We start from the raw sequence: 23,311 nt of genomic DNA, 5'->3' as shown, positions 1-23,311 counted from the left end.
GGGGAGCAGCCCGGCTCGGGTCCCGCACGGTCACCCCGCTCTGCCCGCCCCGGTGCCCAGCGCCCGGTTACAGCACTCCGCACTCCGCGGGGTTTGCTGTGCGGCCAGAGCTCCCAGTTCTGACAGGTGTACACTGGAGCAGCCCCGGTTACCGTACTGGGATACAGCTTTAGGGAGCAGGAATAGCCACTGCGAGAGGGAAGCAGTCCTGACCCAGGAGGGAAAACCAAAAGAAACACGGATTGCCTTCCTACATGGCACTGTAAAGGAGTTTCTTTAACAAACTTAGAATGAGATTAAAATAAACAACTCAAAATGCATTTGGTAAGCTTAAGGCACCAACAGGTATTATGTTTAAATACCCTTTATGAGGATTTCGATTTGAATAATCATAGTACCAAGTTTTGGCTTTGTGCCCTGAGGATTTCGATTTGAATAATCATAGTGCCAGGTTTTGGCTTTGTGCCTGAAGGCTGACCAGCCCTCCCTGCCTGGCACCAAGGAGCTTCCATAGCACAGAAAACAACGTTTTAACAAAGTAGAAATCTTATTTCAGTAACAACATGAGGTGACTAAATTTCCTAACAAACAGGGGTTACAAATGCTTTCCCATCTGCAGAGCAGTTTATGGCACATTGCTGGTATCTGGGTGTGTGTTTACACATCCTCAGATTTTAACCAACTCCCTTGGAAGTCAACACCAAGCCTGCTGTGGAGGCAGAGGGAAACGTGTGACTGTCTGGGGACTGTGCCAGCACAGCTCAGGAACAACCAACCAACCAACAAAATCCAAAGGAAATAGTACAGTCGTACTTTTATTTGGACGTTTTCCAGTGATAGCTATTAGGCTACAGTTTTTATGATGCATACATTTACTAAGTACAACATCAGACACTACAACAGATCAGAGCTCAGGTCATTCTGACAATGTTTTGGTTTTCATCTATGTACTGTTGTGGCATCGAGTGAAAACCTATGTTTAAAGGCTTTTATTTATCACATGAAGTATCAGCATCTTAAAAAAACCAAGTGTTTACTCATAGTTTTAGTATGGTATTTGAAATGTGTTCAGTTTAAATCACAAATTACATATAGACCTTCAAATTGCAAATGCTGGTGTTTCCAAGTTGGGAACAAATGTTACTGGATGTCAATCCACTTTCAACACTGATGTTGATTCTATTTTTTTTCCTGTGATAGAATAATCACATTTAACAAACTTAAGCACTTCTGTGTTCCATCCCAGATTGAAGTGTGAGTAGCAATTTTTCAAAATTTGGATAGAAGACTGTCCTAAACATCAGAATAAAATGATCACTGGAATAAAAATACACCAAACTGAACGAGGTAATTATTGTGCAAAATCTCTAGAATAACTGTATATATTTCTAAGGGGTCATTGACAAGTATTTTTCCAGCATCTGATAAACTCTATCATTGCAATAGATAATAAATTAAGATATAAAAGATATGTCCACATTAAAAGAGCATAACAATGATTCAAAGGAAAAAAGTCAATAAAATAATTCTGCATTATATTCCATGGTTAAAGAGATTTTAGTTCTAAGGTGAAAGATATATTATACACTGACACTAGAATTTTACTTCTGAAAAGTGCATGTAAAATACTGTCATGTAAAATGTTAGGTGAATTACCCACTACACATCTATTCCAACTCAAAAATATTTTCCTTTAAAACATGTCAAGCAGCATATACTTTTAATGTGATATAAAAGTAATACCAGTCGAACCACTGAGTTTAAGGATAATACCTATAAATTACTAAACACTACCTTTGTTTAAGGAAACAATACAATAAGGCTTTTTACAGGTAAACAAACTTAAAAAAATGAAACAAAAATACATTTAGGCAAACATTTTAAACACTAACGTGTAAGTAGTGGATACATTTCCTGATCTGCAGTATGAACACACTGTAATGCCAATTGTTTGGTTTTCAATAGGAGAATTTGTAGGTCAGCATGTTCTCATGTGTTGTCTTTCCTAACCTTGTTGCTGGATGTGAAACTTCCCCATTACATTCTCACAAGTACAGTACCCCTAACAATCTGAAAACTACCTTACACCTTATTTGGAGCCACTGTACAGTAGCTGTAGTTTCAGAAATCAAGTAACATTGGAAAAAAGCATTTGGTATACCATGCAGAGGAAAACAATCTACATCATTTAGCAAAGATCATTCAAAACACTTTTGCAATGCAGTATTAGGCTCTGGAAGTACTGGCATGATCCATCAAACACAATATGGGACGTACACATTTGAAATGAAGATGACAGGAGCATCTTCAAATGATACAACGTTTAGGTTGTCTTTACTTCAGATTTTAGCAACCATACAAACAGCACACTTCCCTCTCAAAACAAAACTGAAATGTTTCAGTCTGCTTAACAGCAAATCTTTCTCTCTGTGAATTTCCAGGCAAACAGATTAGTACCAAATAATCTAATAATATATCGCTAGGTTATTTATATTTTAAAAGAAATTAATGTTAATGCTAAGCTGCTAATTATTATAATACATTAAAAATATTGCACAATGCAGTTGAGCAATGTGTGTGGCTTTCTTTTTTACATGTGTGTTTGAGCCATACACCACAGAATTGGAACCTTAAGGAAGGCTTCTGCACTTATGCTGCACAATGTGAAATGTGAATTCTATATAGCAGATCCAAGATGTGTGAGACAGAAAAATCTTTCCAGCAAGATGTGGAATATCCAAAATATTTCAGTTTCTCATTATGCACTCTGGATTTGCAACCATGAAATGAATCATAGTCAAATGACACCATCATAGTCAAAACCTACTTAATGTTCTTGTTAGTCAACCTTTCAAAGAATCAGAGCCTTGGGCTACTGCAGGAGTTTTCTATTAAAGTTTTCCCACTCAAATTCCAGTGTGAAAGAAGACTTTATTTTTTTTCTAAGTGGCAACAAACCGGAAGAGATTATACTCAAAACACACATCTGTCATCTCTGGGGTCTACAAACAAAGAACAACATTAGACAAACTAAATAACCTAAATAAATACTAAAATCATTACTGACTTCTGATCATTTGCTTCAAGATTCTGTGTTTTCAAGCTAACTACTTTTAGAAATAACTAAACATATAATTTCCAGTGTGCTACTTGTGCTTAGTTACCATTTTCCTCTACAGGTGTTATTTGATACCATGTGCAAAAAATCCAGTTAAAATAACAGACTGCATCAGACTGTAAATAAGGTTGACAACAAAAAATGAAGTATCTTATTTTTAGTGCTTAGTAGGATACTGTCGTACACTTAAAAGAACAGGATATGCAGCAGCGACTTAGTTTGCTTGGTAAACCACAGTACTGACAAATGAACACCTAAGTTATAGCATATAGTGAACTGTAAGACTTATCACTAGAATTTATGTCAAACTGACATAAACGAGGAAGTGGTTTAACGAAATAGTTTTATATATTGCCAGTTTGTGTTTTTTCATTCCAGCTTTTACAAATTCAATGTAACAGGCTCCCAAGTGACTGTGTATTCTACTACAAAATGCCTTACTTTCAAGTCTTCCATGTTCAGGACTGTGACTGTCCCTGTTGGTCCCTGCCTATGAGAAGATTACACGTGGAGTTTAATTTACACTATTTAAATATGTTACTAAAGATCTAAAAATGTCTCTAGACAGCTGAAGACACAATTTTTGTCCAAACCTGATTTCCATACTCTGTAAATGCATGAATCAGTGATGTCCTCTCAAATGCAATGACTGACCACAAATGCACATCTTTCTCTAAGCCTTCAGTCTGTGGTGCTGTTATGCAGTTTTCCAGCTACCTTAACTACAGATCTGGGCATACATAGGCTGTTTGTTCAGAAAATGTGTTTTCAGTGGCTCACTATGTTTTAACAGGTAAAGATATCAGGCAACTGATTCTCCATCTAACACTGATGGTACATCCTTGGGATCAGACACGTGATATGAAGCCCAGGCCCAAGCTGGCTGGGATCTGAATGGTTTCTAGTGCCAGAGAGGAGGGATTAAATGGAAAAGTAACAGGGAAGATGTGTTTAGCATCCATGAGCAACTGAGGAGAGTCCTTCCTGTCTCGAAGACGCAGCTGCAAAGATAAGAAAGTGATTACGTTAGCATTTAATCAACTCATTGATAACAAACAACTTGCAGAGAGGAGTATTTCCTCTGTGCTTACAGATACATCTGTGGGTACAAACACACTCTACCCTAACTTGAGCCAACCTATTTGCAACAACTGTCCTATTAAACTGTAGTGATTTTCATTGCCTTCAGTTCTGCATATCTATCTTCTCCTCAAAATGCAATCTGAAAATATTTAGATTCCCTGCAGAAGGAAGATTTTGCCCAGTATCTGGTAACAGTGTCTTTTCAGTAAGTGGAGTTAGTTTTATCTCTGTTCTACCTTCCCAACCTCCCAGATCCTACTAGTAATATAATTCAAATTTTAACAGACCAGCAAGATCGTATTTGTTTCCTTTATTTTTCTCCACTGGCTAGTTTTCTTTGGAGTTTTCAACACTTTTCATTTTCATTAACATATAGAAAACTAGAAGAGGTAAATGAAGAGCTTTGGTATGAATGCAGGCCTCAGTTTTCAAAACAGTTGGAACTTCTCATGCAGTCACAGATCTGACTAAAGTAAATTTGCAAGTATAAATGTTACCACTTGAAAAGTTGGCATACAAGTGTTTACATACACACAGATGTATAAGCACAAAAACCTCTCACCTGCCAAAAACCTCATACATACTGACAGGGAAACTAACATCTTCCTTTAAGGCTGGAGGCAGTAAATTGTGATTGCCTAAAATTTTAAGGGTGGCATCACCTTTTCAGCATAGCCAAAAATCATAGGTTAATTCATATTCCTGAATGTATTTCAGGGTACAAACTTTTTTGGCTCATCAGAGGTTCTTAGATGATTTTTGATGAGAAGTTATACCTTACCTGTATTGTACGTATAAACGATACCAAGACTCTCTCTTCAAACTCATTCACTGGAGTATACAAATTCAGAACTTTTACAATCTGTGAAGAAGAACAACCACTCTTAGGTTCATTTTACTGATGAATCAACAGAGTCATAACATGGTTACTTATAATATATACTTTTTAAATTAGCTATTTACAAAAGAAAATTATTTACAAGTATCTGTTATTTTTTGCTTCATTGATTCATACAGGATTCCAGCACCTGCTCAATGCTATGTTATACCTCTGCCTCCTTCAGAACATGTGCTCTTTGGATGTGGAAACTCTTAATTTCTACAAATGTGTGGAAAGATGCCAAACAATGGGAAAATCACATAAGAAGTAACGGATTGTGTTCCCACCCTCTTGGAAACACAATGTATTCCTCACCCTAATTTTGACCCTGTAATTATGACCTTCTGTAGTCTTGCAACTTCACTGTTGTTCAAGAGAGTGAGCTATTTCTCTAAAAAGAGGGCTAAAACCACCAAAGCAAAGTACTTCATCACAGACTTTCAATAGTAATATGGGTTAAACTTGTAAACCCCATTAAAATTCTCTTTTCTTTTTTACCATTCTCTTCTTCAAAAAAGCAAACCACTTTCAAAGAAAGTTAAAACATTTGAAGCACATGGAATTCTAACTTCTTATTCAGTAAAAAACTAAGAGACTTTCCATCAATGTGAATTACTAAATCAAAACAGATGTATAAATGCAACCACTAGTGCTGACACCATTGAGAAAGAAATGGAGAAATTTCTTCCTTTCCCTGGTGGGAATTTTTCAGCAAGCATCAAAGATGCTTGGATCCATTTATTCCTGTACAAGCTCTATGCAAATGTAGCATAGTTTAAGAAAAAAGCACAACTTATCTGTACAAAATCTAAGCTTTAATGAATAGAAGTCTGTTTACTGAGCCCACTTGGTTCAGCCTTCTGAGGCTAATGGGTACAGTAACTTAAGACTTTTGTTTTCAGACTCTGAGACATCACCTCCATTTGAATCATCCATTAACTTGACTGGGTACTAGCTCTGATAGCAAAAAGATAATTTCCTAGTATGCTAGGCAGAGCTGTTGGAGTACAGAGATGTCTTTGAATGAAGAATTTTCACTAAGGATTTTCACCAACTGAGATGTTATGTATTACACCCTGAAAAATCTGTTGAGCTCCCTCCAATTTGTTCAAAACTTACTTGAACATCAGACCTCAAAAGGGCCCAGTCCTTTTTTTTACCCCTCCAACTTAATCTGTTTTAGATGCACTAATGCAAAACATATGAAAGTAAGAAACCTCTGATCCATGTGTGACAGCAGTGCTGACAGGCAATAGCAAACACCAACAGAGCAGAGAGCTGCTCAAGAGTGATAGCAGGACAGACAATGAGAGTTTGCTTACCTGGGCAGTAGTCAGTGCATTGCACATAGAACAAATGGCTTCTGCATCTTCATCTGTTTTCTTTTTTACTTGCAACAACTGTGCAGCCTGGATGAGAGGCTCCAGTGTTTCCTTAGCCCCACTATTCATCAAATTTTTGTCACGTAGCCATTCTTCCAGTTGACTCACATTGTACCTGTACAAAGTGGTTAAGAGTATCAAGATATTAATGCTTGATTATGGCTAACTGGAAAGCATGTGCAATTTCTCTTTCCCGGTGTTTCTTCTTTGGTCTTAAGTGTTTTTCCTTCACACTTGTAATTTCCTGTAATTTTGTCTTCATACTGTTTTCATCTGATTAAGGCAGGAAATTTTTATTTTCATAACAGTGAGAAACTATGGTCAAAGACTTCCACTAACTAGCTGTTCCCACTTGTTTCTGTTCCTATCATTGCAGGGATGTGACAAGTATAATAAGCAAGGCAAATGAGATTTTGTCCATGTTAAAGTACAGTGAGGTTTTGTGAGGTAAGCTGAGGGACTGCAATGCCCTGGCTAAATTTCCTGGCATATGCCAGTAGAATCCATTGGACAACAGATGCCAAATGCAGGAGATGATTCAGATGGCTTTACCTCAGGATGCAGCAAACTAGTGTGGATGAACATGTATCCACAGCACCACCAGCATACAAAATATGCAGCAGGTATGTTTGCTATTCTTCTCTAAAAGCTGACAAAGCAATTACCAAAATTTCATCTACAGTAGTGATTCCTGCTTGATGATAAATACTTTTGGTTTGCTTCTACCACACTTCCTTGAAAGTCAGGTAGGATGTGGCCTAAGTCAACCAAAGCTCTTTTTAACCGAACCACACAAAATCAGTTTAACAGCATCTGCAACTGTTTGTGTGTGGGAAAATTAGTATTCCCGATGTATCTGTGGTTCCATCACAATGATCTTCACCAGTGTCAAGAGTTCACTAAGATTTCCAGCAGTGCATTCAAGAAAAATATAACGAGCTCTCCCCACCTTATCTGCATTCCTTTGCTCCACGAGCACATGTCCTTGCGCAGGAGAAGGTTGTTCAGCGTTACAGCCCCAATGATGTAGAACATCTGTTTGACAACCTGTTTGATCAGCTCTGGATCCATCCCATGCTGACACATCACTGAGTGGAAAGAGTTCAGCTGCCGAATGATGGAGTCCAACGTGTAGGTTCCTTCATCAGCAATGCTGGATGTTCTCTTCCGCAGCCCTGTTGGTTTCACCCCTGAGACACCCTGGATAGTCTCGTGCTCCAGCATTCCTGAAACTGCATTTGATTGACAACATTATAATAATGACTGAAAATTGCTGATGTGCAATCATATTGTGGAAGAGAGCAAAAGAGAAAGAGTAGGCTGGGCTTACTGCTACCCACAGTTCACCATGATTTCCTGAAACTGTGTGTCTCACTGTGTTCTGCAAAATCTAAATTTTTTTTGACAAAGGTTCCAGAACATGTCTTTGAAAGGAAAGTCTAACTCCAGCTCAGCAAAACAATTTTTTTTCTCCCAGGGTCATATGAGCAGCAGAGTCAGCAAACCAAGAGCTGTTCCATTCTTCTAAATGTTGTGATTGGAAAGCATAATGAAAATTTCTGTGGGAGTACTGTCTGACCAGATGATGAAAAGTACTGTTAATGAAAAAAATCTCTCTGAACATGAGCTTCACCACTGCTAGCTATTTCATTCCTCACTGCTGTCCAGAATAACAACCAAACATTTTCCTCCATATTATTTTCAAGTATGAGTTCCCACGTAATTAAAGTCTAAATTTCCATAGAGTATTTGCCCAACAGACAGGGCAACAAATGTCAGATTGTCCTGACAACTTCTTCCTGCAAATGCATGATTTATGACAAACATGAATATGCTGTATCAATTTATTCTGTCACTGCCAGAAGAACCAGTCACAGTTTAGTTTTTTCTCTAATCCAGCCTATCCAGTGTAGTCCTGGCAATCTATGAACAGAATACCACAAGAACTATTATGAAACTCTACTGGTTAAGAAGAAATACAAGACACACCCTCAGAATTTTCATTTTGGTACTGTTGTGAAGTTCAAGGAATTCAGCTTAGCCTTACCAATCATTGGTTGCAGAATATTTTCCAAGACTCGGACAAGTTGTTGGTAGATCTGAATAGCCAAGTCACTCAGTACTTGTCTGTACTCAGCTAAATCAAAATTAGTGAGGCAGTGTTCATTTTGACGAGGTGTATTATGCTTCATAAACCCCTGAATTCAAACAATAACAGAAATGAATGCTTTAATGGAGTACAAAAAGATGACACAAACCCAGCATTTCCATTTCCTTTCATGCAAACGACAAATAATACTTTTGAAAAAGCAGTCACAGCCCCTTGAAAGTTTAATTTGGAACTTCTGATTTAGGTTCATGCTAGGATTTGCTTTTTAAGCATCTGCTTCTTTAACGTGAAACTTCCGATATCTGACACAGAACAAACTCTGGTAGCTTTCTGGTGGGTAAAACCCTTCCCTCCCACTCCAGCATGGGCATTCTCACCTGGCCAGTTTTGGCCAAAAGCCCAGTTAAGTGTGAAAAAGGAATTGGGCATACTACAGCCTCCAAATCTAAACTGTTCTGCCATACTATGGTTAAAGACCTTAATAAGGCCTTTTTCATAGATGATGCAGCAAATCATCACTAAACAACATAATGGGAGCAGCCAGATTCTTCTGCTTAATCTGAGCTGGCACTTTTGGGAGCACTATGTCATCCAGCCTCTGGGCCCCCAGCCTGCAATAATGGGAAGCTGGTTCAACCCTTATCTTCCTGTACTTTCCACTGATGTCATCACCATCATTCCAAAAGGTATAGACATTTTAAGAGACTTTTGACTAGATTTTGAGATACTACAGGGATTTGTTAAAGAGCAATGCTGACAACAGCATTGAAGAGCAAGAGAACCCAGAGCAGGAGCACTGCTTACCTCTTCTCCACTGTACTGCTTCAAGCAGTGCAAAAACCTGCAGGTGTTTGAGAGCCAGAAGGACACTGTTTCGAAGTCCTCACCTCTTTTCTGAAGATAAAAGCAAACACAGTTCAACAAAACTGGTAGGAGGAATAAAATAATAAAATGGTAGATAAACAATAAAATATACTTTCTTGTACATACTCAGATATTAATGCTTTGCAATAATTTGTGTATTTCAGTAATGTATTAGAAAAGAAAGGTTTTTGACAAAATACCACTAAACACCTCTCTGTTTTCTATAGCATTTATCAAGAACTTTCAGAGCATGATTTCCTCCACGGATATGATCTTTCTGCATTTTACAGACACATCCTACCTGCTCTGTGCAAAACTCACAGGGCAATGTGACTGTACTCCCAAAACACCTATTCTGTGGCACAAGGACTCTTGTGAAGAGCCCAGTGGGGAGGATGGGAATGATGCAGAGACAGCAGGAGGAACAGGGAACAATTCAGTTTTGATGAATGTCACTTTCATCATAACCATTTTGGCAGCCTGATATGGGAAACCAAACAAAACAACAAACACTTCTCACCAAAGAACACAGGGTCTAATATATGCTGAGTAATATGCTAGGTAGTTCTAGAGCTCCATAGCATACATTCCATTCACTTAAAAATGTTCAAAAATTCCTATGAATATGTAAGATCCTGCAGGACTGTTTGCAAAATATTTTTTACAAAACATACAGCTTGATTAAAGGCTTTTGGAAACATCTGTCTCATTTCAAAACTAAAAAACTACATGAGCATAAAGCATATTTATGTTTTAATAATGCCTTCAAGATACCCCTGACCTAAACTTTCATAGCAAACTCATTTGCAATGACTTTAGGTAGCAACATATTATCATCATTGTAATCTGTAGGTGAAGCAAATGGGGGAATCTGTTAACCAAAACTGCAAATGAAACTAATTAAGTGCTCTGGAGAAGATTAACAAAGACTCACTCAGTAAACTCTGGCTACATCCAAAACTTTATAAGCTTAGCTTCAGAGGAAGGAGACTATTTAAATCAAAGAGAAGGCAGTTTTTTTCTCCACTAATTCAATGCATCTCTGGTACTATATGGATAAAATACTAGCAAGGTAATTTGTTGGTTTTTAAGACAACTCAATTGTGACTTCAGTGGGAGTTCACCGATCAGAAATCCAGACCCAACTCACTGAAAACCTTCTCCTCATTCCTATCACATAAAACCAAACACAAATTTTAAAATAACCAAGCAGACTAACTAACCTTCAACACTTTTTTGATGCCATTGATAGTGGAAGTCAACAATGACCGCACTTTTTGGTCATCATTAAGGTAATCTGCATGGCGTACACACATGAACAAAATATATGCTGGTAGTCCTGGAATCAGGTTGACAGCTACCCCTCGTGGTTTCAGCTCTTGGGAAAAACAGACACACATTGTTTTGTTAAGTAAGTCATTGGAAGATGTTACACAAGGTAATTGCAACCTCCCAAGCTAATAGCACATACATGTCTATATATGGTCTGTGAAAATTGAGAGCAAAACTAAGAGCCACCCTCTTGGTACACAGAACAGAATAAGAAAAGACAACTGCCTGCCAAAAAATATGCAGACATTAATATGTGCTATACTCATCAGGAAGGATAATTAGATTACAACAGACATTTAGGAATTTTAGATAAACAGAACTAAAATAAGCTGTTAATTTCCTAATGCAAATTCTGTGTTCTTACCATTCATTTTTCAGAGTGTATGGGAGCAGAACACACCACAAATGAGAGAGATGCTTACCTAAAATAAGGTTCTTGACAAGTTTTTGTTCATCCTCCTTCTTATACTCTAACATCCCTTGGAAGTCCTTTTCTTTCCGTGGAATGTTAACCGGACGAATAGGTTCATCAATGATTTGCCCAGGTGAGATGTTCTCCATCTGGCCCACTTCAGAGAGAAAATGAAAAGAAATTATATTTTCCAGTGAAACCACTGCACACCAGAGACATTTCTATGGCATTTCTAAGGAATGTACTGGCTCCAGCAGGACAGGGGAGAGAATATTAAGAACAAAAGTCAGAAAACTCGTGGGTCAAGATAAAGGTGGTTTAATAAATGAAGGAAAGGGGAGGGAGGGGGATGGGAAGCAAAGCAAAGGTAATCACTCATAACACTCCCCATCCCAAGGGGACTGATACCCAGCCAGTCTCAAACAGCAGCTACCTGGTATGCAAAACAACCTTCTTCTGTTCCTGACATTACAAGGCACAGAATATGGAATATTCCTTTGGCAGGTTTGAGTCAGCTGTCCTGGCTGTGAGCCCATGTGCCCTCCCACTCCCACCTTACTAAGGGGGCAGAGTGGGAAAAGAGAGAAGACCTTGACACTGTGCCAGCTCTGTTCAGCAGTAGCCAAAACACCAGTGTGTTCCCATCACTGTTACAGCCTCAAATCCAAAGCACAGCATCACACAGGCTGCTGTGAAGAAAGTTAACTCCCTCCCAGTCAGATCTACTACATCTTTCTAAGCTGATCAGGCAATAAACACAGACAAAACTATGTCTTCAGAAACATTTTCTCACTCCATATTATCTATGGACATTACTGTGATCTTGTCCATGGCAGTAACCAAACAATATTGAAAGACTTCTTAAAAAATAAACTTTGTTTGAGTAACTAAACCTTCACATTCAAAGGAAAACTGGGCAAATTACTTCTGCTTGGTTCAGATTCAGTATTGCTTTTGTCTTGACAAAACCAGAGACTGTCTTTGAGTACACAAACAGCCCAGGAAACATTCCTTTATGTTTAAGTAGTTTCTGCCTTCAGAGAAACATCAAACTCCTTTTTTCATTGCTTCCAAGTAAGACAAATCTTCTCAAGGTTCACAAAGGAACACAAAGAGCTCTGAGTGTACCTCCTGTTTCTGCAATCAACAGAGGCTAATGCTGCTGAAGACCTCATGCTCTCACAACTGCTAAAACAGATGGATATGATGACAATCAAATCACAGAGAGTAAACAAAAATCTCTCTTTCTCTCAAAATATGAAAGTACCTTCGAGTTCACCAATCTTCTTCGCAAATACTTTCAACTGTTTCTTTAACTTGCGAACAGTTTTGTCTTGTTTTTCCAGCTGCTCCATTAAATCCTGTAAATTAAGATGAGAGAAAGACTTAGATATGAGAGCAATCCTATAATGTGTGACAGAGACAAAATCAGAGCTGTTAGAATTACAAGGCATGAGGGAAGCTGAACAGAAGTGCCATCCTCTGGCTGAGGGCTGCAAGCTGGTACACTGCCTGCAACACAAGCCAAATATTGCAAATATTGTTATGTGCAGCATGACAAAGGCAAAGCTCTTAGGCAGGTAGAGTCTGCAGACACTCAGAACTAGGTCAGTTCGTACAGCAGAAGACATTTTGCTGCAAACACATCTCCCTAATGTTTCCTCACTGCTCCTCCAAATGCCTCATGGAAATAATTTTCTTTATTATTTAACAGCTATCCTGTATTTCTGCATCATTTATTCATGCCTTCGGGACTGACTCCTTATTCAGATCTATCCATTTTATGAGACAATATGAGATATCTGCAGAAAGACCATAACTTGCACTCAAATTTGCCAAAATCAGACATCCAAACATTCGCCATTTCTTGTGGTGCTCTGCCATTTCCCACGCTGTCATCACATTTCCTTACACCAAAACCAATGTCTTCCATTTTTTTAATTCTGAACACCATCTAGCACCTAAAGGTCCTACTCTTGCAATAAACCTGCATTTTTCTTTCAAAGGAGCACTCCCCAGAAATCTACCTTTGAATAATTCTGTGCCAAATTTATTGTAGTACATTCATAAAATAATCAAGTACTTAAAAAAGGAAAAGTTCTTCTAAAGGAAGCAAAACCTCAAGCTCAAATAATCTGAAAGCCATTCCAGGTTAAGTGTTGGAAAGCAGCTTAAAAGAAAAATCTTATAAGCATGGTGATTCTTCATGGCACTGGTAAGATCATAGGAGACCATGAACCCTTAGCATCAAAAGCATCAGCTGGGAAACTACACAGCTCCTAAGGTACTGAAAACTTCTAGTGCAGCATGGGCAACAACTTAGAATTAGGCATGAATTGTTCTTAATCATGTTGGAAAGAGCTTACAATCTATTGCAATGTACTTGAGCAGTAAGATAAGATACTAGGCCTGTTGACAGAACAGAATCAAGGCCATGCTTCACATCCAAGGCAGTGTTCGATTTTACAAGAGATATTCTGTTAAGAGGACAATATACTTATTGTCAGATAGAACAATTTCTCTTGAAATGAATAAAAAAACCCCATGGAAGTTCAACAGACTGTTTCAAATGTATCAGTGAAGGGGTGTGATTTCAGAACAACCAGTATGTGAGGAGGAATAAAGTTCTTTCTATGGTTCCTCTAAACAAATTGAACAGATTTCACATCTCTAAGATTTGGAAACTCAGAAATTATATTCATTCAAGCTTACATATGGTGCTATCTTTAATTACTACAGAAATATTATTTCCAATGTCATCCTTCAGATTTTGCATGAAAAATATTAAATTAAGAACAAATTCAGGCTATGAGTGGATTGCTGGCATTATTCACCTTGGTAAGTATGTAGAGGATCAGTCCTCTACTTTGCTGGACTGAATTTAAATGTATCAAAGTTATAAACCAAAAAGTAGTTTTGAAAGTTGAGCATCTTTTGCATCATGTAGTTCTTTTTCAGGGATGTAGTAAGTAGTGCTCAAAAAGAAACTGCTTTACTCACAGTGTAAGGCTTGTATTAGTAACAAAACTGTGCATCAAAAAGAGACACCGATTACACAAAGGACACTAACAAAAAAAGCAGTGAGGGAGGTAATTGGCATCGTGAAGCTCTCTGCAGGGGGATTTCCTCTGAAAGGGAGAAAAGGAGGCAGCCTGCTTTTCAATTAGTGCTTCAGAAAGAGCGACCGAGACAACAGAGAAACAGGATTCACGTGGTCTACATACAATCATCCGCTTGTAAAGTGAAATCCGGTACAACTGATACTTCTTGGGATCATCTGCATACAACTCCTCATAAAACTGTAAAAATAGGTACAGGATTGTTTTTCCCCTTCCCTTTGAGACACTGAAACTTCAGTAAGCACTGCATAGATTAAATCAGAACACAACAAGATCAAGAATCTCTTATTTTTAGGTAGTCTTCTAGTCCTTAGTTGTGGTGTTCACACCACTATCTCAGAGGGAACCTGATGTAGATGAGCTGCAGAACAGTCAGATCTTTTAAAAATGAGCAGTACCAGTACTGTGAAAGCATTGAATATAACCCTTGTGAGAACCTGGACAGGACATCTTCTTATGCTAATCAAAATGGGATTGCAGTAAACACTACAATTCTAATACAACATTTGGAAAGCCTAAATGATTTCCACTCCGGGGGTAGGAGTGGAAGCATACACCCAACTTGGAGAGGACTTGCAAACATGACAAGTGAAATACTAAGGAATGAGTCTATATTTAACAGTAAAATTACATTCAATGCATTTGAAAACAAAGAGAACTCCTCTGGGATATAATTACATGACTGTGTGTTGTCTTGAGAACATAGAATATGATGAGTAGGTTTCTGGGGGGAAAAAAGGCTAAAAATCATAACATATGACTAAGGAGCTTGAGGGACCTGTCACAGACAGAAGCATCCACCATTCACCTCTGCCAACAGGAGACTGCTGCTGCTGAGGCAAACTTCTAATAAACTTTCAATCAGTGCTCCAAAACCTATTAAGCTGAATTACCTAATACTTTCCTCCCAAATATTTGGTATTAAGACAAGAGCCCAACAATGATAACTTCTCTAGCATACATAAGCAGGAAACACTACACCTTGGCTTATGTGGAGGAAGCAATGACACTTAGAGCCAGGATTTTTCTTGCTCAAGTAGCATATTTCTCTTTAACAATAACAAGCCAATCCTATTCCAACACAGGCCTCTTTGAAAATTTCTGCAGGAATGAGGTAGCTCAGGTGTGATGAACATACTCCCTTTGTGGGGAAAGGTAAGGAGTTTCACCCAATTCTTCCTTCATACAAAAATGTCATGCAATAAACAAGGGATACCAACTATTAGCTAAGTGACTTCTAACCAAGTTCCTTCTTCTGGAACTATTTCTTTTTTCAAAACATACTGAATAGCTGGAGCTCATAACACAATGTAGCTTCAGGCAGGGAGGAGAGAAATGGGAAGAAAAGTGGCATTAAATAATGAAAGAATTAAATCAGAGTTTTCCAGCAAAATAAACAAACATATTTCAGAGGAAACACTACTCCTTGGTGTTTGTATAGTTTGTATGACTTCCCTGGATATCAACATTCTACTTAGCCAACTCATCAGTTGAACCCTGGGATCCACAAGCTTTCTCCATACCCCAACTTCAAACGAATTCCCTGAAACATTATTACTTCATGGGCAATGCTAAGTCTCTCTCTCCCATTAGCTTAACTACAAAATACCACTGCCCTCCTGCAATTTTTTTGTGGGAAGTTGCCATCTGAAAAGTGATAAGAACATACAGGTGCAGCAAGTCTGTCAGTGCCCTGGCCTGCTCCTGCAGCATCATTTCTCTTACCAGGTTCTCATTAGTCAGCCGGGTGATCTCATGCTGCAGACTGGCTTCAATTCGAGCCTCTGGAGGCAGCTGCAGGTTCTGGGCCAGGAGCTGCTGCTGGCGATTGTTTTCCTCCTTCAGACTTTGGATCTCACCTCGCAGCGATTCCAGCTCGTTCTCGTGGCTCTTCTTCTGCGACTGAAGCTGAGACTCCAACAGCCTAAAGAAGTTGAGCAACAGTTTGTGTGAACACACTTACAAAGTTACATCCCCAATTCTCAGAGGGAGTGTAAAGCTTTAGCTGCTGCTCAGGAACAATTAGCCATGGCTTGCAAAGGAAAATGAAACAGACAGAGTACTCTTTAAACCCTTCAGTATGCCTTCTAATTAAACTGAGCTTGCAAGATCAAAAAGTGGAGAGAGGGAAGCTAATTGTGACACAGCTTTGCATTTCCTTTGACTGAACACATACTGTGTGTGGTGCCACTGTGGCAAGAAATGTAAAGCTAAGTCTTCACAGATTGCCACTGCTTTTAAAGGGGCTTTAAAGAGGTTTTACCTCTAAACAAATCAAATAATCTGTCTAAGATGAAGATGACAGTGTTCCCTTTAAGATAGCACCCTGCAATATTAACAAAGGAAAATATTTGTAGAGTTAACTTCTTCAGTCAGAAACCATTTAATTGCAAATGCACATAAACAACCCTTAGTTTTACATTAAAACCAACATTTTGCAGAGGGTAGTCCTTAGTGGACAGAAGGTCAACAACAGAACCAAACTCAGGACTGTAATCCAGGAGTTCTATTTATCCTCACTACTGACTTGCTCCTTTCCCTTGGGCACATCACATCTCAAATTCTTCTCATGTGAAATGGGGATAACACATATCAGCCTCCTTCTGAGCAGTGCTGGGGGATCTACTCCTGCTTGCAAGGCACTGTCCAAGTGCTCTGACTCATAATTTCATACGTACACACACAGGAAATGACAACACTACTGCCTACCAGTGTTCAATTAGACAATCTTTCAGGGTTTAAATATGCATACGGCAGGAACATTTATTAGTAACTAGACTGATCAAGCACACAAGGGCAAATAGTCATTTACCTGCACTGCTCTGCCATTTAATGTACAACCTCCTGTCTCTACAGTGCTAGGACAAGAAGCATGAGGTGCAGAGCAAACAAACTCCCATCCTGCTCTGCAGAACACTTGCTGTAAGTTAGATCTTCGCAGGCTTACACAACAATGTTAGGTGTAGAATTTGTTAGCACAAGAAAAGGAAAGACTTTAGTTAGTAGCATCCATTGCAAAATACCACCTTCTGTAGTTACTGCTACCAAGTGCACACATTGAAGAACATCAGCAGTGCTGATCTCTTGAATTAGCTGTCAGTGCAGGACTAGGAATCACTTTGGAAGTCTGGGACACATGTATGGCTACAAGGCCCAGATGTGCATACAGAGCCAGAACTGCATTTCCTGACAAGGAGTTTCTCTGCATTTCCTCTTGCCTGTTCCATGAGCAGCATGCAGTCTTTGCAGTGATGGCACTGAGGCTTGAATAGCACCATGAGGAGCTAAAGGTTACTTCTGTTTCTTGGTTATTTTGTGACTTACATTTTGAATCTTGCATGGAGAGACGTGGGAGAAGAATGTTCATTCTACTGAACTTGAGTCACAACAAGGAGAGTAAGACTCATTTCTGTTTGAAAGTTAAGAGTACACTGAAGCTACTTAAACTTTAGTTTTATAACTACTAAAATGGTTGTACTTCTTTAGGCTGAAAAACTGTAAGGAACATCAATTTTGAAACCTGGTGTAAAGGCAAATAATACACGGCTACAAGTATTTTCCAGTTGTGGAGCTTCTGCTATTTTACAGTCTATTTTTGTACAAGTATTCTTATGAATTATGTATTGGTTGCTGTGCCATCTTAACTTTTTAAATGATAAAACCTGACAAGTAGAAAGGTTTAGGGATTAGGTTTGAGGAAACTCTTTACTTTGTATAATTTGTGTTGAATGTTGTTCTACCCATTAAAGCAATAGAAGTACTTCAGCTAAAGCAAACCCATAGCAAGGGGCACAGTTAGCTAGAAAAGAAGATGCAAATGAAAAAAAAAACATTCTGAGAAGTCTGGTAACCTGTTGGCTTGTTTTAACCCTTCATAAGCCAGCCAAAGTTCTCCGTCCTCATTCAGCATATGATAGTCCTGGGGAGATTGCCTTTCAAGAAAAGTGTTTAAAAAATACAAGAGACAAACGTGATGGTGATGAGGTGACATGGTAAGGACATTACACACTAAATTACAGTTACTACAAAAGCGAAACAAAAAAAATGCACTGAAACTTAGCAAATTACTTCTCTTGTTCATATGTTTTTCTTCTTAATGATGAAATTCAGCTCTTGGTGTCAGCCCAACTGGTTACAGCATTTTGTGCTGTTACAATAAATGGATTGCAACTGACTACTGTGACCACTGAGGTGCAGAGGGTAACAAACCAGCATGGGGAATGGCACCCAGTTTGAGCAACACAGCAATTAAAGGCTTGACTTTGCCTTTCCCCATTATTTCCAAATCCTGTCAAATATTGCACACCGCAATTTTACTAATGGAACTGACATATAACCCCAGTGATGAGTGATCTCTGAGCATCTAGACATACATGGATGGAACTTACTGAGCACAATACACACAGTGTCACAGCAGACCCCAACCCATCACAGATTAAAGAGAACTTGTACCTGTTTGTTTCCTTCAGGCCAATATATGCCTGTGCTATTTCTCCTTTGTCTTTCATCTTTTGTACATCCTCCAAGAGGATTGTAGCATCTGTCATTGTATTCTGGAAAAAGAATGAGGATTTCCAGAGTAAGTTTAACAACGTATCTGCTCTTTGAACCCATGTTTCCTTCAATTTACCCACGTGGAACACTAATCTTTGAGTAGCCACATTAAAATTAGGAGGCTGCTTCATAATTTCTATGCGCATTTGGTGTATCTTTTAAAATAAATGCATGCAACACTGACAAATACTGCTCTGCCTAGTAAGTGGGTGTATGTGTTAACCTCTTTTCATTTGTTCATCACATAAAAGGAACAAGATAAATTCCAAGAAATGATGAATTTGCATTTTATTTCAAATTACCAGGGACAGCTGCTAGTACTGAAACTGAAGAAGCACAATTTTGCCATCTTATTTCTATTAATATTTCTTAAACAGGATTGCATGGAGCCTTTCAAATCTCATATATAAGGTCTGTTTTTCACTTCATGTTTTTAAGTACTCTGTCACAGCAAGAAATAATAATAATATACATAATTAATGTTTGAAGTTAGATAGCATCAGAGTACTGTTTTGTTTCAGTTCTGAATGTTTACTATGGCACTTTTGCTTTTTTTCTTCAGTAAAACTTGAAATACTTAATAGATGTTTACAGTCACCTCAGCCAGTCTGATGTGAGTCATTGCTGTGGAATACTCACAGTGGAGACATAGGACTCTAATGAACACAAGAGATGGAATTCTGACTTTCTTTTTTTGAATTTCAAAACAACCAGGTGCTATTTTCCTGAGCATGATTTTGCAAAGTATTTACAATAACAACTTTGTGGATATAAATTTTGGAGCCTAGATCTCTGTCTAGTATGATTTGTGTTATCTAATATGAAAATAAATAAAATATGTAAGCTCCTTACAGAATCATTCCCAGCATCGTTATGAGATCTTTGTGGTTTTTCTACTATTAATTTACTACCCAGTAAAACTGCTGTATCTGGCCTGCCAATTTATCAAGTTTTAGGGTCTGAACATTTCATTTAGAGTCAGTTCAGTTTCTCAAACTCCTAAATACTATGTATTCAATTTCTAGTCAAATATTGATCAGTTCCTATCCAATCTCTCCAGAGCACAGTGTGAATCTGCAATGTTTGTTGCATGCTAGGATAATCAACACTCTAAAGTAAGGTACTTCTTCATATTATGGACTTTTTTTATTGTGGTGAAATATATGGATTTTGCAAGATAACAGGGGTCTGACTCCTGGATCACAGTGCTGTTCTTATACCCCAGACATAGTCATCAAGAAACACTGATGGGGCTCACTAGACAAATTCCTAAGTCTTTCCTTTCATGTTCAAGTTACCATAAACCAACAGTTCAAAATTGATAGACCTGCTTGTTTTGAAGTAGCTTGTTCCTTTGCGTGGAGTGTGAAGATGAGGACGTGGGGGACATAGGGTTGTGAGAAAAGTTTTTTAGTAACAGCAAAATAAAGTGCAAGAACAACTTCGAAGACATGTAGGTTACTTATGAGAGGCAGGGAAATGACAGCACAAGTATTGTTGAGGGCTCTCTTAGCATTTAACAATTCTGGTTTATAACTGCAGAAGAAAATGTGTACCTTATCCTCCTGGCAATCAAATTGGTAGGCAAGAAAGAAGAAAAACAAATCATTAGAAAAGATCTGCCTGTGCTGCAGCTGTCCAACCTAACAAGCAGAAGCTATCTGCAAACTGGCTGTGTGCCATCCCACAGGTCACCTTCATCTTTCCCTCATACTCATAATTGCTGTAAAAACACTTGCATCTCACCACTGCTGAAAATATGTTAGCCAAAGATTTACTATAGTCAAGTTATTACAGTGTTCTATACATTACAGAAAAATGAGTTTTGTTTTCTTTATAATTAATCATTTAAAACAAGATATGTACACCTTCATGCATCACAGAATTTCAATGAATTTAGGAGAAATATAGACACAACTTTGCAGTAGCAAAGGAAAATGACATATCTGTTAATTCCTTGCTGTGGTTATGAAACACTAGATAGCTCAGGGAATGACTAGTTGTTGGATTTACGTGACACCTTTTCACTTTCAAAGCTATTACTTCCCCATCTCATCACAATTAGAGCATTTCAGAAGATATGTATTTCAGTGGTCATAATCTACTCTTCTCCATAAAAGCACATAACACCTACCAAGCAATAATACAAAATTTCCATGTTGTCATAGGTCATCTTTATGAAGTGTTAGTGATTTGCAATCATCTATGATCCCATATGGATTTAGAAGAAATTGCTCCTTATACTGGACTATCAATTAAAAAGAATTCTGTCATAGGTCATCTTTATGAAGTGTTATTGATTTGCAATCATCTATGATCCCGTATGGATTGAGAAGAAATTGCTCCTTGTACTGGACTATCAATTAAAAAGAATTTCTGAGAACTCCTGTAAATTTTCCAGTTGAATTGCACACACACTAGAGAAATGGTACTGCTCCAGATGAGAATGATTTCTGCATTATTAAAGCAGTCCTGGGGAGATCCTTGCCACCAGACCTTTGGTATCTGCCAGCCTGGTCTGATCAGTATATCTTTACACTGGTAGACAAACCTAAAACTGGTTTATTAATAGAATTTTCCAATTCAGACTCCAGCAATTTGTGCACTAATAATGGAGCAATGGATTACACTTAGAAAGGCTTTCAAAAACTAGACCTTTTTTTTTTTGCCCTTCAAACATGCTTTTAAATTAAACAAAGCAGATCAGTGATGCAATGTAACTCTACTACACAGTGCAACTGCTGCCTGTGATTTACCTTGGGTTGAATAGCCTCTTTCTGGCTCACAAGCTGAGACCTCAGGATGAGAACTTCTTCCTTGCGTACTTCAAGCTCTTCACTTACTGAGGTCAGCTGATCCAGGAGGACTCTGTATGCAGGGGCACCAGGAGCAGTTACCTCTGGAGCTCGAGTTTCTGTGAGGGCCTTCTGCAGCTCATTCAACTCATTCTTCAGTTTTTTGTTCTCAGATTCAAGTTCTTGACGCTGCAAGAAGCAGGGACAATTCCATCACCCAGAGGCATTGCAACATGCCTATAACCCACAGGCACAAAACTATGGATAGTTTGGGATATGGATAAGTAAAAATGATGAGTAAGCACAACAAATCAATCTCTCCTGTGTGCCTGGACTCTTGACTACAATCAATAGTGACTGGGAGAATTTCACTAACAGGGCTAAACTTTTGTCTGAACTGCAAAATCAGAACACATACACGTGAATCAGACAGATTTGAAGGGAAAAAATTACCAATCTTTTTTTCCTTTCATTTTCCCCTTAGCAATAAAAGAAGCTCACAACAAGTTCCTGCATCCCTCAGTGATACCAGGAAATATTTTTTAGTTTTAGTGGCCTAAGGCATGCATTAATTTAAATAATGTTTTTTGAAAAAAAGAGCTACATTTATCACTGCATTTTTTCCTCTAACTTGCAAGTTTTACTAAGTGTTTCAACAGACATCTTCCTCTGGTTTAGAGGATCTTTTTGTTCTGCAGCCCCAGCCACACATTCCACACCTTACAAAGAACAGTCCTACAGTAAAATAACTGCTGGGGAACTTTTGTGCTAGTTTCTCCAGCTAATATTCAGAAATAAGAGGGCTGATGCTACTCTCTATGCCAGCACATATAATTGGTGGCAAGAATCACTTGAAAATATCAGAAACCTCTGTTTTAGAATTACCTTGAGCGACTCATACTCCAACTCTGCACCTCTTATTGGAGGCCTTTCTTCCTCCTATGAAAGAATACAGACTAGTGTGAGAAATAAAAGTCTAATCCTTTCTATTCTTTCATTTAGTTGAAGCAGGGAAAGGAAAGGGAGCAGAAATTATTTTGCTATAAAACTGGAAAACACTCATTCTGGTACTACTAGGTGCTTTTGTTTGAATATTGGCACCATCTCCTTTCACTTACTTATGAGTTTATGACACATAATTGGTTAATATAAATAAAATCACATACAAATCACACTACTGCCATTGGTAATGAAACAGCACAGGATGAATCCCAGAATACTAAAGAAATTCACTGGTAGAAAAGTAATAAGAAACAATTGCCGAAAATGGTTTCATAATTTTCTTAGAACTTAAGGAGACCAAATCAGAGGAGAATATAAATTACAATCCGCTAAGCATGTCTAAGCCTAGTGCTTTGGCTCTGCATGCTGATTGAAACACTTCTTATTCTGCCTAAAATGAACAATTACTTTTCTTCCTATCATTTAAGTAGTTTTCCATATTGTTATTCCTTTAAAAAAAACAGCCTTTTATTTTTTTAAGTGAAGTCCCAAGCACTTTTTGTTCCTGTTGGTTTCCATCAGATGAGCTCAAGGACCTTGGAAAATTAAATGGTCTGCAACTAAGCACCAGAATAAAAATTGTCCTTAAATGAAGCAAACAGTAGAGGAAGACAAAGATTTAGTAAAAACCAGTCAGCATTCACACAGCTACTGTTTCAC

The 23,311-nt window shown here is 38.2% G+C and overlaps 1 protein-coding gene across 1 annotated transcript in view; it reads right to left on the bottom strand.

Annotated features, from left to right (window-relative positions):
* Window positions 1-2,435: 2,435 nt before the first annotated feature.
* Window positions 2,436-23,311, bottom strand: part of MYO5A (myosin VA (heavy chain 12, myoxin)) — a gene marked incomplete at its 5' end in the record, with an annotated part of 78,717 nt that continues 57,841 nt past the window's right edge. The window contains 14 exons of the mRNA XM_009072270.1: window positions 2,436-4,119; window positions 4,983-5,063; window positions 6,404-6,578; window positions 7,413-7,695; window positions 8,511-8,661; window positions 9,378-9,467; window positions 10,661-10,815; window positions 11,192-11,338; window positions 12,449-12,542; window positions 16,026-16,224; window positions 18,753-18,853; window positions 20,411-20,419; window positions 21,611-21,838; window positions 22,535-22,588. Of these exons, the coding sequence (XP_009070518.1) occupies window positions 3,967-4,119; window positions 4,983-5,063; window positions 6,404-6,578; window positions 7,413-7,695; window positions 8,511-8,661; window positions 9,378-9,467; window positions 10,661-10,815; window positions 11,192-11,338; window positions 12,449-12,542; window positions 16,026-16,224; window positions 18,753-18,853; window positions 20,411-20,419; window positions 21,611-21,838; window positions 22,535-22,588 (1,920 nt within the window). The remainder of the gene's footprint in view (window positions 4,120-4,982; window positions 5,064-6,403; window positions 6,579-7,412; window positions 7,696-8,510; window positions 8,662-9,377; window positions 9,468-10,660; window positions 10,816-11,191; window positions 11,339-12,448; window positions 12,543-16,025; window positions 16,225-18,752; window positions 18,854-20,410; window positions 20,420-21,610; window positions 21,839-22,534; window positions 22,589-23,311) is intronic.

Source organism: Acanthisitta chloris, unplaced genomic scaffold, assembly GCF_000695815.1.
Source record: "Acanthisitta chloris isolate BGI_N310 unplaced genomic scaffold, ASM69581v1 scaffold18153, whole genome shotgun sequence".
In the NCBI taxonomy this organism is placed as follows: Eukaryota; Metazoa; Chordata; class Aves; order Passeriformes; family Acanthisittidae; genus Acanthisitta; species Acanthisitta chloris.
This window is presented reverse-complemented; position numbering and strand designations above follow the sequence as displayed.